Here is a 13554-nt window from a genome sequence, read left to right as displayed (position 1 = left end):
GCCAAGCCTACTCAATACCACCTTACTCGTAAGGCAAAGATGTCACGGTGGCTTAGAACATACGCTTTTAGTGGGCAACGCTCACAATCTCAACTTGATAGTGACATGATCAATTAATCAATATTGACTCAAGCAATGCACTTTTGATGTCTTGTCAAATTTTACTGACAAGAAGTGGACATACATTTGGAATCCTAGATGTATAGGAGAATCATGGTTCTTCACTTGATTTCATTGGCAGATTGTGCATTAAATATCAATGCTGGTCATAGAGTGACATTTAGCAGAAATAGTACTTACCACTGTGGAGTGGAAGAATCCAATGTGACAGACTGCCAATACCCTGCATCTTGTCCGATGACCACTGACCATCCCGTATTGAGACCCTGCAAGGGTAAGTGTGTTTAAATAAATTATGAAAACAACACACATTTTTAATCTACAGTGCAGTTAAACATTCTATGTGTACAGAGTGTTTTATCAATATCACCAGAGAACAAAATCAGTAGGTTGTTCAGTATGATTTGATATTTCCAAACAGAACATCCCTCTGATACAGAGCTGACCAAGTTTAATGTACATTTATGTATTTCTTTACTAAATGTATACTGTCAGATAGCTAAAAACTCCTGGATGGAATTTGTAATGTCATTGTTCATGCAGGGGGATGTCTGAAGAAGGTTGTGCCAAATTTAGTTTGTTGTTTTCGAAATATAAATTTCTAACATTTAGCACATTTAGGTATGTGTATTTCACAGAAAAAGCAAAAACCAAAAAAACCGTTGCAATCTGCGAATGGAATTATTATTGGATCTATTAGCATCGGCTGACCTCTCTAAGGACCAGAAAGCACACCACATGCATACCTTGTGAAATTTGAGGTAATGTGAGCTTGGCCACTAGAAGTTGCAACCCATTTTATACAAAGAAGATGGCCTAATGAGCAGACTACTTACAGAACAATGTTTCTTCTTTTTTTTCTTTTTGTGGAAAAAGTCTGCAAATGATTTTGGGTCATTTTCATGATAAGTGCTCCTTGGGTTACCAAAAAGATCCTGAGGACAAGGTTTTTTACTGTAATGGAAGAAATGGGTGAAAGAACTGATGCTTTTGAAACCAAACACTGATGAAGAAAACATGAAAATGAAGCAATGGATTAGGAATAATGAAAGTAATACGACTGATCTGCCTCCATGATAATTGCGAAAACATACTCCTGAATAACACCATTCCATTTGAGGTCCATTATTTCTAATTTTTGGGACCTAAGATATATTTTCGCACTATGCTGTGATTACTCCTGTTTCAACGTCAGTTTTTTCTTTGCTGCACAAACATATTTATACAAGAACAAGAAGTAGGGATCAAAAGAATGAGATTACATTCACCTAAAAAATAAAATGTAATTTTGAGTGCATATCCCTGAATCACAGCCTTCATCTCTACATTTCTACGTGATTCAAAATGCTTTGCACTCATGTGGTACACACAAAATGAAGATAATAAATAAAATGAATGCATTTACATGGATGACATATGTTGAGTTAGAAGTCAGCAAACAGCATTGGTAAACTATTTGCATTTGCACAAAAGGCACTCTGGCATGTTATTAAGATTTAGTGAGTGTCACCAATGTGTTAAAAGCCCTCTGACCTTTATATCCCATAATTGCAATTGATGCTAGATATAATAATAATAATTTAAAAAAATGTCCACGTGTGTTACTGGAAATAAGAGGTAACAGCAAGTCTTGACAAGAAGCTTAAACTATCTTTGCAAAACTAGCTGGAAAGCTATTATTGCGACAATTTAATGAACGTTAAGGAGATCTACAAGTTGTTGCCGGCTTTACACCTGAGCTATATTGAAAAAGACCTGACTGGACGAATGGCAGAATCATTTCGAGACATTTTCATTGCTCAGGACATCAAATTACCCTCTCACACACAGACAGGCAAATTTTCAATCTGACATCATGATGAATAGCATTTCTCGTCTTGTCCTTGGATATACTTATTTTCTAAACTGGATAAATGATTTTCTAAATTTGCATTGATGCTGAATGCGACAGGGAAATGTGATCAAACTGCAATCAGGTACAAACCCTTTTTGGGGAGCAGTGAGTGATGAGAAAGGTGGCATGATGCAACTTTAGTCATTTCAAATTACTTAATAGAATATTTTACAGGAGTCAAAAAAGAGGGTGTGTTATCAAATAAATAAATATGTATATTTCAATAAATAGTTCAAAAGTAGCATTTAAAAAAAATGATTTATTGGATTTAAAAACCTTTCAAAGATTAAGGGGAGTTTTGAAAGCCATCACAACGCAAAACACTAGGAGGGTAAAGATTTATTTGCTATTTCAGAGTTCTGAAAATCCAAGTAGCTCTGCACCCATGACCATAAAATTGAAAGCAGCAAATGGAGCATCTTTTAGTTCAAGACACACATTCAGTTTTGCTTTGGAAAAGCTATTAATCTAAACACTGATAATAGCTTCTTACTGATGAACAGGGGCCCACAACATGCTTTTCTACAATAGCTACACCATCCAATTACCTACAGATGTTAGCTTCACAGAATAGTGGCCCACCACATCTGTTTGGTTGTAGGAAATCTCATTATAGTAGTGCGCCTGTTTTAAAGCACGGCTTCAAGCGCTATTTGGCTCATTTTACCACAGTGTGCTGAGCATTAAGAACAAACATTCTTGACTGCTGTGGAAGTTTGCATGACTTTCAACTGTTTCTCATTATTGCAAAGTCAACTGATTCCACCTTTATTTTATGTTTTATGTTCTACAATACTGGTGCTCAATAAGATAAAAATCATTTTGATTGGGTAACGTGTGAACTAACTGCTATCAAATTAACAGTGGCCGATGCCTCTTATTGCCAATTCACTGTAGGATCAATGCATTGAAACTGAAGATTATGCATAGTCATCCTCACTCACTAGCCAGTTTAAAATGATTAATTTATCTAACGTGTCTTTCAGAGAAGTGGGAAAAAGCTTGAGTGGAGAAAACCCATGCTTTCAAATTTAAGTTATCCAAACTCAATACAGAAAAGAACATTCTTTGATGTGAGATGAAAGTGCTCAGCAAAACACCACTGAGATTACAGTAAGTCTGTCTGATTTTTATTTTTATTTTATTTTTAGTAAATTAAAAATCATGTCTACCCTGTTCAATATCTCTAACTAATGCTTCATAATCACTTACTTCATCTGGGTCTCCTTGACTTAAATGCACTGGCTTATAAGAAAACTTGAACGTTTTCTTCAAATGATCATATTAGAATGATAAATTCCAATGTGTTTTGCTGGGATATTTGTGTGACAGATAAAAATAATTTCTGTCCACTAGTCAAGTGGAAATAAATTTTTCCACTGGATTTGTAGTTTTTTACTGTGTTATGCTTTAGTTATTATCTTCATTATAAATAAAACATTTCTGTTTCATTTTAAATAACTTGTTCTAGATTATTCTAGTCCATGTTAATTATTTTGATAGTCCTTCTTGCTCCTCTGTAATCTTTTTCTTCATCAGTTTGCTTGTCTGGTCCCGTCTCTCAACTGTACCCCATTAGAGATGGAAAAAAAAGAGACTTCTCTTCTTTGTGAACAGTAAAAAAAAATAAAGTTTGAAAACCACACTTTTATTTATATTTATTTAAGCCAGAAAAAGTGGCTAACCTTAACCCCTCAAATCAAATCTTGAGCAAACCTCAAATCGTTATTACAGATAAAATATTTTGGAATAGTGGTAAAACAAATAAGGAAGCATTTAGTTTTAAACTTTGACTCAAAGAATTATCTAACACTAAGGGAAAAAAAAGGTTGCGATGTGTTTTATTTTTACTAATTAAGGGTGTTGGTTATTGTGGAAGTTTTTCTATTCATAACTATTTCTGTACATTTTCAATATATCTGCAGCTGTTTTAGTATAGTGGATTACTGTTGTAGCATATTTCAAGCTTCTGTGAAGTGATGTCTGAATTTAAGATCGACATATACCCTGTACAGTCACCAATATGCAGAAGTAAGGCAGACGTACCAGCCTTAAAAACTGCAAGGTTCAGAAAAAGTCACAAATGGCTGGTATTAATTATGGTTTACTACACATTTTTATTTAACGGTACATGGCCAACATTGTTCACAGTTCCGGGGAAATTCTGAAACAGCACTTTAAATAAAATGTTCTGGTTAAAACATGTGTGGCATGTTGTAAAAAAGAATCCCTGTTTGCTCACTGCATGTACATATAAACAGCATGGGTGGTCAGAGCTCAACGAGGAAGCTGGTTTCAGAATGATGGTGAATATTTACGGTGGGGGATTAAAATGGTCTTCCTTTGTTTTCAAAAGAACCATGGCTGACTATAGATTATTCTAGGCAATCGTCTCCTCTCATTTTTTTGTGGGCCAAACATCTTTTATGGAGTGTTTCCAGATGCCATAATTTCACCGGGGGATTTCATAGATAAGATTTACAACAGGGGTAATGAGCAAAAACCTCTGCTTGTGAAGAACCTGTAATAATGCTTTCATTATTTCAGGGAAGAGTAGTGCAAGACTTCATATAATGAAAGTAATTATTTATGTCTTTGCACTAAAATAGAGCACTAATAAATTAACAATAATGGCCAGAGAGAACCGCCATCTGGAGATTTAAGGATTTTAGGCAAATTTTGCCAAAAGTGTCAAAAGAGCTTTCCTTTCTGGATGGAGTCGCCCCTTGAAATGGAGGATGGGGCTTCCAAATCCCCCATGGAGAACATTCAGCCCTGTGGCATGTTTGGGAATCCAATTCTCATCCAAATTACAGAAACTGCAAAGTAGACATTTCCAACCGTCAAGGACACAGTGGGAGAAATGTGTGTGGAACCTCTTTTATTTCATTACACCACGAGGACACGCGATGTCAAGCCGAGGTCCCACGCTGATAATATAATTGGCTCCTTGTATGGCAGAAGCGAAAGCATGACACCGTGTGTCCCGTGAGGAGATGAGCATATTGAGAAAGGAGTGGAAAATCCTTGCTGCGCGCATATGAATGCATTTGTGACAAGTTAGCAAATAATTACTTTGTGTGTACAAGAAAAATAAGGCATGTTTATGCAGTGAAAATGCCATTCTGGAGAATTCAGTAATTTAGGGGGAAAAAAAAGAAACTCTGACATACTTAGAATGTTGGTGTAGATGCTTGACAGAGCACAGACGACACAAACAGGGCCTTGGAGATGCAATTCTTACATTGTGTACTCTCCAACTGAACACCAAGACCTCTTACTGTAGCCTGCCATCATAAATCACTGTTCCGTTGGAAGTTTGTGATGGATTTGCATACTCAGTTCGCAAACAGTGCCCTCCATTAGGATCTTGCAGGAATGGCTGCAACCAAAACATGACCTTTAAAAGCTGCTTTGTTGAGCAATTCATTCTTGCACACACTGCAGTAACAGAGCCTCCTGGTCCCCCTGTAGAATTAAGTTGATTGAGCATGGCCTAAATTGGATCAACCATATCTCGCGTGTAAGGGGCCCTGGGCTTGTTAAATTGCCTGGAATATGATGCAGCCAAATACTTGGCTCTTTAGTTGGCAAGACAGTTTCCGATTCAATGCCTGAAAGAGTTATAGACCCATAGGTCTCCTCAGCTGACTGTGGCCATGCCGTGCTTCTAATTCCCTTCTGTTTGCTCTCCATTAATACCAAAAGGCCCTAAAATTTGCAATACAACATCATTTACATGAAATTAATGACTACATTAAATTGCAACATAACAGTTTGCTGCTGCAAACACAGAACACCAACCAATAAAGCTTGCCATACAGGCAAAAATTAGCCACATTTTTTTGCCTGTTTTTGCAATTTAAGAAATTGCAGATCTCATTAGTTTTGTACATCCAGAGGGAATGTGTAGATGGAGTGCAGTGGCTTATCAAAAGCTTTTAGCATAACAACCCTCTAGAGTTATAAAAGAGCCAAATTTACTGTCTTGGTGGTGCCTTGATAATAACTGCCTACACCAATAAAACAAAAACAAAAGCTATTAGTATCAATCAAATATCAGTGTAGAAAGCCATTTGAGAGAAAATGAAACTTAAATCAGTGCTGCTAAACAAAACTGATGTGAAACATTAAGATTTATTTCTCATCCTAGACTTCAGAATCTCCTTTGTGTGGTTTCCTCGTTGTTTGCTCCTTCCATTTTACTTCTTTCCCCAGTGAGCCCCAACTAAGCGTGCCACAGGCCTGGTTTGGACCGATGTACTGCACAGCTGGGGGGCTAATGCAGAGAGAGGGATGGCTGCTGATGCTGCCTGCAGATGGAGATGTGCCATGGGAGATTTATTCCCAGCACAGTGATAGAAAGGGCTCCTGAGATATTAATTATGCCCCCAAAAAGAGAGCAGAAACAATGAAATATAAGAAACAGAGTGGCATTAATAATTTATATTCAGCAACAGACCAAAGGCTTTTTTAGAAATTCTTATTTCTGTTGAGGGACTGTCATTTCCCTATTCCACTGGACTTCTTTTAAACCTGTCTTCTCTGTGGTAGATGACTGGTGGAAAGTAATGATTAATTGCAGCATTCAGACTGTTCGGTGTAAACGCAAAAGTTCGGCAGAAACACACCTGTGTGATTTATTGTGGGGCAGGGGGCAAAAGCTGGAAATACCAGCCTTCACTGTTAAACAGGGGTGTCACTAACTTAAATGGCCTCCACTTCAAATCACTTGAAATTCTGCTGACAACAGGCACCTATTAAAGTTAACATACTGATGCTATTTTGATTGAATATCTTCTGAAGACCACGTAGTGTGTCTTTCACTCACCCTGAGGATGAGAAAATGCTTTTTTTGGTTTACACATCATATACAGTGACTCTCAAAAATATTTACAAGTTCACATTTTGCTACGGTAGAGCCACAAGTTTTGATGTACAATTTATTAAGATGATGCATCTTTGCATTTCTTAAATAAAGAACAGTTTTATTAACCTGCCCTCTGCTTTTACTCTGACGCCCCCAAAATGAAATTTTCTCAAACCAAATTGTAGAGACTATAACAAAAGAAGGAAGAAAACTAAAGTGACATGTCACCCTGAGCAGCAGCATCATGCCTTTGGGATGCTTTTCTCCATAAGGGAGAGGGAAACTGCTGAGTTGATGGGCTGGAAGAAAACATGTCAGTGGCTGCAGAAAACTTGAGACTGGGGTGGAGTTTCACCTTCAATCAGGGCAAAGGTCCTAAGCATACAGCTTAGTTTTAGATCAAAGCACATTCATATGATAGACTGGTCCAGCTGAAAGCCAACAAAGAATCTGTGGCAAATTAAAAAAATAAATAAAAAATGCTACTCTGATTCAACTTCAAGTATCTGGCATAAAATAGTAACAGTATTGTTATATGAAAAGCTGGTTGAAACCCACTCAGAAAGACTTTCAGCAACAATATTGACATGATACAAATTTTATTTGCTAAAGGATTTGAAAGCCCCATTAGTGGCCCTTATGTCCTTTTTCCACCTCTTTTTTTGGGCTAATTATTGCTGGTCTATTACATGAAAAACTGAGAAAATATGCAAAAGTTTGTGTAAGCTAACAATCTGAGAAAGTCCACAGAGGTATGAAAACGTTTGCAAGGTTCTGTATCATAGATTCCCCAGATGGATATTTGATTTGGCTTTGGTTTGTGTTCCATCAGGAACGATGGTAATGAAATGTTAACTGTTCAAAGTGCTTTCATTTCCTTAAGAAAAACACCAACAGTTAGAAGTATGCAATAAAATACAACAAAAAAAAAATCATCTGTGAAGGAATGGTCTGTCAAGAAATCTGATATGTGTGTATGAGATCTGTCCAGGCTCATTGCAGAAAAACCGAGCATAAAAAGGCCTGAAGAGATTGTTGCAGCTTTGTAGGTTGATTAATGCTGTTTATCAAATGTGTATTCCCTATATTTACTTGATATGTAGTCCCTCTATTGATAAAGAGAAAGAAAAAGTTATAATGATGAACTAAAATCAAATAATCTATGGTTGTTAAAATGTAATGAATTAAAATGTAATGAATTGAGGTTTTACACAGGAGGAGAAATAACCCTTTGCAGCGACAGGAAGTGGTTAGAAGTCAGAGCGTGTGCGCTCTGACTCCCTGTCAGTTGCAACAGGGAGCAGCAACAGGAAGTCAGCGAAGGTGCTTGCTGCCGCTGATTCTCCAGTTTTTAAATAGAAACGAAATGTCATTTGTCAAGAAAAAGTCTAAGTCAAGAAAATGCTGGAGATTTTAGTTAACAATAAACAAAGTTATCTTTAAAATGAATCATTTAAGAGGAATTTATACTCAACAGTAAACTTAAAGGTTAATAAATAAATATTCTGTTTCCAGCCTGCAGATAGGAAAGACTATTATTTCCAAGCATGAAAGTTACAAAGAAATGAAATCTAAAACATTGTGAATAATTGGATAAGATTCAAAGTGAAATGCTTTCATTAATATCGGTTTGCTTGCAGTAAACATTTACTCTTGTATTGAAACAAGTAACTGTAACTTTGATGTCAAGTAATTAGAATTATGGATTATTCCTAGTTTCTTTTCAGAAAACTTGTAGTAAGCTCACGTTAAGTTACAACTGATGAATTATGGATATTATAATGAATTGGTAGATGATGAATTGGAGAGGTAGAATAAGTTATAAATGTGATTTGTACTCTGAACTTGAAATGGTGGAAGGATGCAGCTGCCTGTGAAAGATCAGAGGAAGGGCGTGAGTGTGAATGGAGCAGATCTCGGGTTGCAGGTGTCACAAGTGCATTAGTTCAACCGCCCACGTGGAAAAAGAGACACGTGGAGAGTTGGGGCCTGGATGGGACCATGGGTTGCGTCAGAGGTTCCTTGTCTTGGTACACTCCCATGGAGAGAGAGAAAAGAAAGGTATAAAGCCACGAGTCTGAAGAAACACGAGGTTCTTCGTCTCCGGAGCTGAGGCTCAACACAAGAGCGGCAAGAAGACCAGCAGAGGATTACGCCGATGGAACCAAGGAAAGCGAGACTCACCTCACTCTGGATTAACAAGGCGAAGATCCACCGACCCACTGCCTTGGTTCCTCATTGGATTTCCCTACTCTGCACTCGACCCAGCGATCTCAAAATACATCGCACAGACTTGGGGAATTGAACAAAAGTCACAGGATCGATCAAGAGCTGTTCGGTTGGATATAACAGACAGTTCACCTTATTTCCATTCCGAGGAAGGATTTACTTTTTTAAAGATAAAGATTCCGATCAAGAGCTGTTCAGTTGGATATAACAGACAGTTCATTTTGTTTCATTTCCAAAAAAGGATTAATTTTTCACGGTCACAAGTGGAAGGATTCTAACCAAGGACTTCTGTTGCCGAGATCCAATTCCATCTGGGTAGGAGTATGAGTTTGCCGCACCCCAAAGCCTTATTTGATAGAAAGATGACAGTGTAGGGAGATTATTAGGAAATAGTTAAATTGATCTAAATTTTATTGATTTTCTTTGTATGTTAATCTCAAGTGAATTCTGTATGCCTGTCATTTACCCTGCTAAAGCTTGCTTAATAAACGCATATAATATAAAATTCTAATCAGGTTGTGGACCTTGAAATTAATTGAGTCATTTGAATCAAAGTTCTTCTATTTATAGTAAAACCAGTATACACGATTCTAGTAATGTGGTGGCTTCAGACTTTCCTTTGGTGAGTTTAAGATGATGGCCTTGGGACTTGATTTTAATCCTAGTCACTAAAGATTATCCAGCCGTTAACAAGTACTCGTTACATTTTAGAAAGAATACTGCCGTTAACAGAAGTGGTTATTGAAACTATGCAGTTGTGAGGGCTACTCGGCTGACCGTTTCCTAACTGAAGAAGGCCATAACTTCTGGACGAAGGTAGTGAGAGCTGGACGAATTTCTTTCGCCACCAGTTTAAACAGATTATCTCAAAGATCTTGTTCAGGGTAAGACCCTGGTCTTAAGAGATTTTCCGGACCTGTTAGACAGAGAACTGGTCAGTAGTCAGCCCCGAGGAGTTGAGAGGAGAGGGCGAGGCTGGCTATTGCGTAGTAACAAACATGGCGTCCCTGGGTGGGCTCAAGTCCAACGGAGTAGGAGAGCCCCAGGTACTAAGTCAGTGAAAACAGATGTGTGATTCTGAATAGCTCGCTTAGTGGCTAGCTCTTAGGGAGAAGAGTTAGCGGTGACTGGCATCGGCCGTCAGTCACAACCCTTGCAGTAACTGTATGGCGTACAGGTGAGGGAAAGCTTCTACTGAGGATAGATGACTAGATCCAGACAGTGAAGCCAGTAGCCAACCCAGCCTAGATCCATCCCTGCTCGATAGCGCTCAGAGAGGCTTTGGAGGATAGGCAACTCGAAGACAAAGAACAAGAATGGATACTGAAGAAGAAGATGGATGCTCGAGAGTTAAACCGATGCCAGGAAATCGACAAGGACGTGGCTCTGGCCACGAGGGAGGCGAATGGAGTAGAGGAGGGGAGCAATTTAGGCTCTCTGAATCCCAACTGCAGAGAACTTCACTGAAGCTGCTGCTGCTTGGTGATGGATTCGATACATGGACCAAAGTAAACCAGCGTATGTTTTATGATCATCACTACGCACTCGAGCGGGACAATCTACTGGGGTTGATGAAACTCCTGGTGGGCACCCAAGGCATCTACAGCTGTTCCAAACGGGACCATGGCACTCGGTTGAGTGTAGTTTCGTGTCCGGTCAAGGTCAGCAAAAAGGGTGAGGTCAAAGCCTGGCTGAGATGGATTGCTGACCTTCTTGAGGAGAAAAAGGACAACGACATAAGAACGATCTACAGCCCTTCTGAGAAGTACGACAGCGTGGTCAAGACAGCGACCCTGGCTGCTGGGGTAGACGGGATACTGGTGAACCCCAGTGCTGAAGGAGTTAATCACTATACTGAATGCCGTGAGGAACTGGAGCGGCTGGACGCCTACAAAAAGGAGAAGAAGGAACGAGAACCAGCATCAGCCCCGGCTGCGAGAAAGGAGGATTCTGACGTCGCTGAGGCTCCATCCCGTTTCCCGACTAGGACAGGGACCCCCGTCGGAGAGCTGGGATCAGCGGACATGGACTTCATCGACCTGATCATCGACCTGACCGCCGACGAGGAAGAAGGACCGTCTGGACCGGCTCCGTCACCAGCCCAAGGACGTCCTCGATCAGCACGCCTGGAAGAAGCGGAAGGAGCATCCCAACGGAAGGTTGAGGAGGAGGGGATGGAGACGGCTGCGATCGACTGGTCGTCGCGTCGAGCCCAGCGGTCCGAGTTTCGCCCGACGCTTCACAGCACGGAGAGGAAATCATCGGCGCCACCACGACATCAGGAGGAGAGTAGCTCCGACGACGCGGGGGACAACACGGACGAGGAACAATGGGGAGCCTACAGACCAAGGAAAAAGACCCAGAAGTCGGACATCTGGAGGATGTCACAAAGTCTGGCCCCACTGCCGCCGGAGGCCATCTGTGTCAGGATGCAGACCGGTCTCAAGGTGCTTCAGATCATCGCGAGCCCGTGGGATGTCGAGGGTGATGGACTGATCGTGTTCACCGACTACAAGTATAAGATTCACAACCGGAAGTTCCGAGAGGAACTCAGACAAAAAGCTGGAGAAAGTTACCATCAAAAATCACTGCAGCTGGAAGCTGCCAGAACCACTGTGACTAAGGGGAACGTATTCGTTGTAAATGGATATAATCTTCCCTATGGTGCAGTGATACTAGTCCCGATCGACGCGTACAAGAAAGGGGATAATCTTGAAGACTACCGGAAGAAGATTTGGCGCGGCCTCGAGCGGGGATTAGTGGCTGGCAATAATGAAGGAATGAGACGAGTTGTGGTGAGCGTGCAGGGACTAAGGCCACCACATCTGCCAGGGGACACCGCCCAGTCAGTTGCGGAGAATGGGGTGGTGACCATAGCCAAGACCAACAGTCATCGTTTCGGGTTCAAGGAATTGGTGGTGGTGGTCAACCCTTGTCTGCACCGACTTCAGATGGAACAAGGGGTGCAGATGCTGGCTGAAAAAGAGGAACAACGCCGTGTCGAGCACTCCCCGCCAGAGGCTAAGAAATACCCACTGGCAATCCAACCAAACCCGCCTCCAAGTACTTTTCAGGCGGGTAAAGAGACGATGGTGGAGCTTATCAAGATAGAGCTGAGGGCCTCATCGGATGGAGCAGAGCCCCAAGCAGCAAAGTACATCAAAGAGTTCACGTTTGAAATAAGACGTAGTGGACTGGAAGAACTCAACGTATACAGAATGAAGAACGAACGGCAAGCTGACAAGGACGACGGACTGATGAGACCAGTCAAGATCCAGCCACTGAACTCCCGCCAGAGAGAACCTCTTCGACAGCCGCAATCTGAGGACGTCAGCGACTCGGATGAACGAGAGGAGCAGCGGAAGGAAGATCATCCAGCGGTGGAGAAAGAAGAGAGCGACCACGAGAGCGTCTTCACCGACCCGAGGCCGCCTTCAGCTGGAAATAAGCCGCTCCGAGGAGAACAACGTTGGGGGAAGAAGAAAGAGGCGGAGATGGTTGATGTCAAAAGACCCTTCGAAGGATATCTGAAGGATGTCTGGCCTACAGTAGTGTCCGCTACTAAATACGAGGGAGCCAAGAAGCTGTGGATTACCAGTGTGACTACGGAACCGATGACTGGATCGGAGTCTGCACAGAACCACTATGAGAGGTTGGTGTTAGAAGACATGGATGATGAAAAATCCCAAATCAGGAGAGCCAGAGGACAACTCGACAAGGGAAGCCGGTTGGAGCCCCTTTGGCGCACACTTAAACAAACCGCTTTCAAGTAGATATGTGAAGGTGCTACGTAAGGTGACTAAAGGACGGAGAGGCGAGTTGGTCTTCGTGAAGCTGCCTGTGAGAAGCACCACGGTCGCCCAGATGGACACAGCAGTGCAAGGATTTGACCTGGAGCAGCAGTACTACGAGGAAAGACGGAAGAAAGGGTCTGGCCAGCCTGCAAAACCACCTAACAAGGCAAGTGTGAGACCATCAGCTAGCTTCCAGAGTAGACCATTCCAAAAAGGAACACCAGAACCGCAAGGAAAACCAGTCATCCAACCAACACCCTCAAGCCAGCCGAGGAAAGGCCCGTTCATGTCATATGAGGATTATAAGAAATTGAGCCCAGAACAGAAAATGGTCCTCCGTGAGTCCCGTAAGGCTGGGACCGGGAGGCCAACGAAATAACGGAGTCCAGGTCGCGGGTCATTCTAGAGAATGCCTACTGGAAGGGGGATGAAATCTACGCTAAAGTGGATGGAGTGCCCTATCTAGTGGACACTGGAGCAGAGGTGTCTATGACCCGCAAAGACCTAGAAACAGCAGGACACCTAAAGGTTCAGTTTGCCAACGGAAAAGTAGAAGAGACAGCATTTACTCATAAAGGCAAGAGCTACGTCTGGCAGAGGTTGCCCCAGGGATACAAGAACTCTCCAAATGTTTTCCAGTCAGCCGT

General features: G+C 41.4%; 1 protein-coding gene across 1 annotated transcript; it reads left to right on the top strand.

The window, feature by feature from the left end:
• The first annotated feature begins 7842 nt into the window (after positions 1-7842).
• On the top strand, positions 7843-12886 carry LOC122841377. Its single transcript, XM_044134649.1, has 2 exons — positions 7843-11357; positions 11427-12886. The coding sequence occupies exons 1-2, from the start codon at positions 10430-10432 to the stop codon at positions 12884-12886; spliced, it is 2388 nt and encodes a 795-aa protein (XP_043990584.1). The 5' UTR covers positions 7843-10429.
• The last annotated feature ends 668 nt before the right edge of the window (positions 12887-13554 follow it).

The sequence above is a fragment of the Gambusia affinis genome, linkage group LG12 (genome assembly GCF_019740435.1).
Source record: "Gambusia affinis linkage group LG12, SWU_Gaff_1.0, whole genome shotgun sequence".
In the NCBI taxonomy this organism is placed as follows: Eukaryota; Metazoa; Chordata; class Actinopteri; order Cyprinodontiformes; family Poeciliidae; genus Gambusia; species Gambusia affinis.
Note: the sequence above shows the minus strand (reverse complement) of the source record. Positions and strands in the feature narration are given on the sequence as shown.

Excerpts from the sequence above, each read along its gene's own strand:
- LOC122841377 (XM_044134649.1), top strand. The coding sequence starts at position 10,430 with ATGGATACTGAAGAAGAAGATGGATGCTCGAGAGTTAAACCGATGCCA. Across the intron at positions 11,358-11,426 it reads GTTTCGCCCGACGCTTCACA|ACACGGACGAGGAACAATGG; the intron begins GCACGGAGAGGA and ends ACGCGGGGGACA.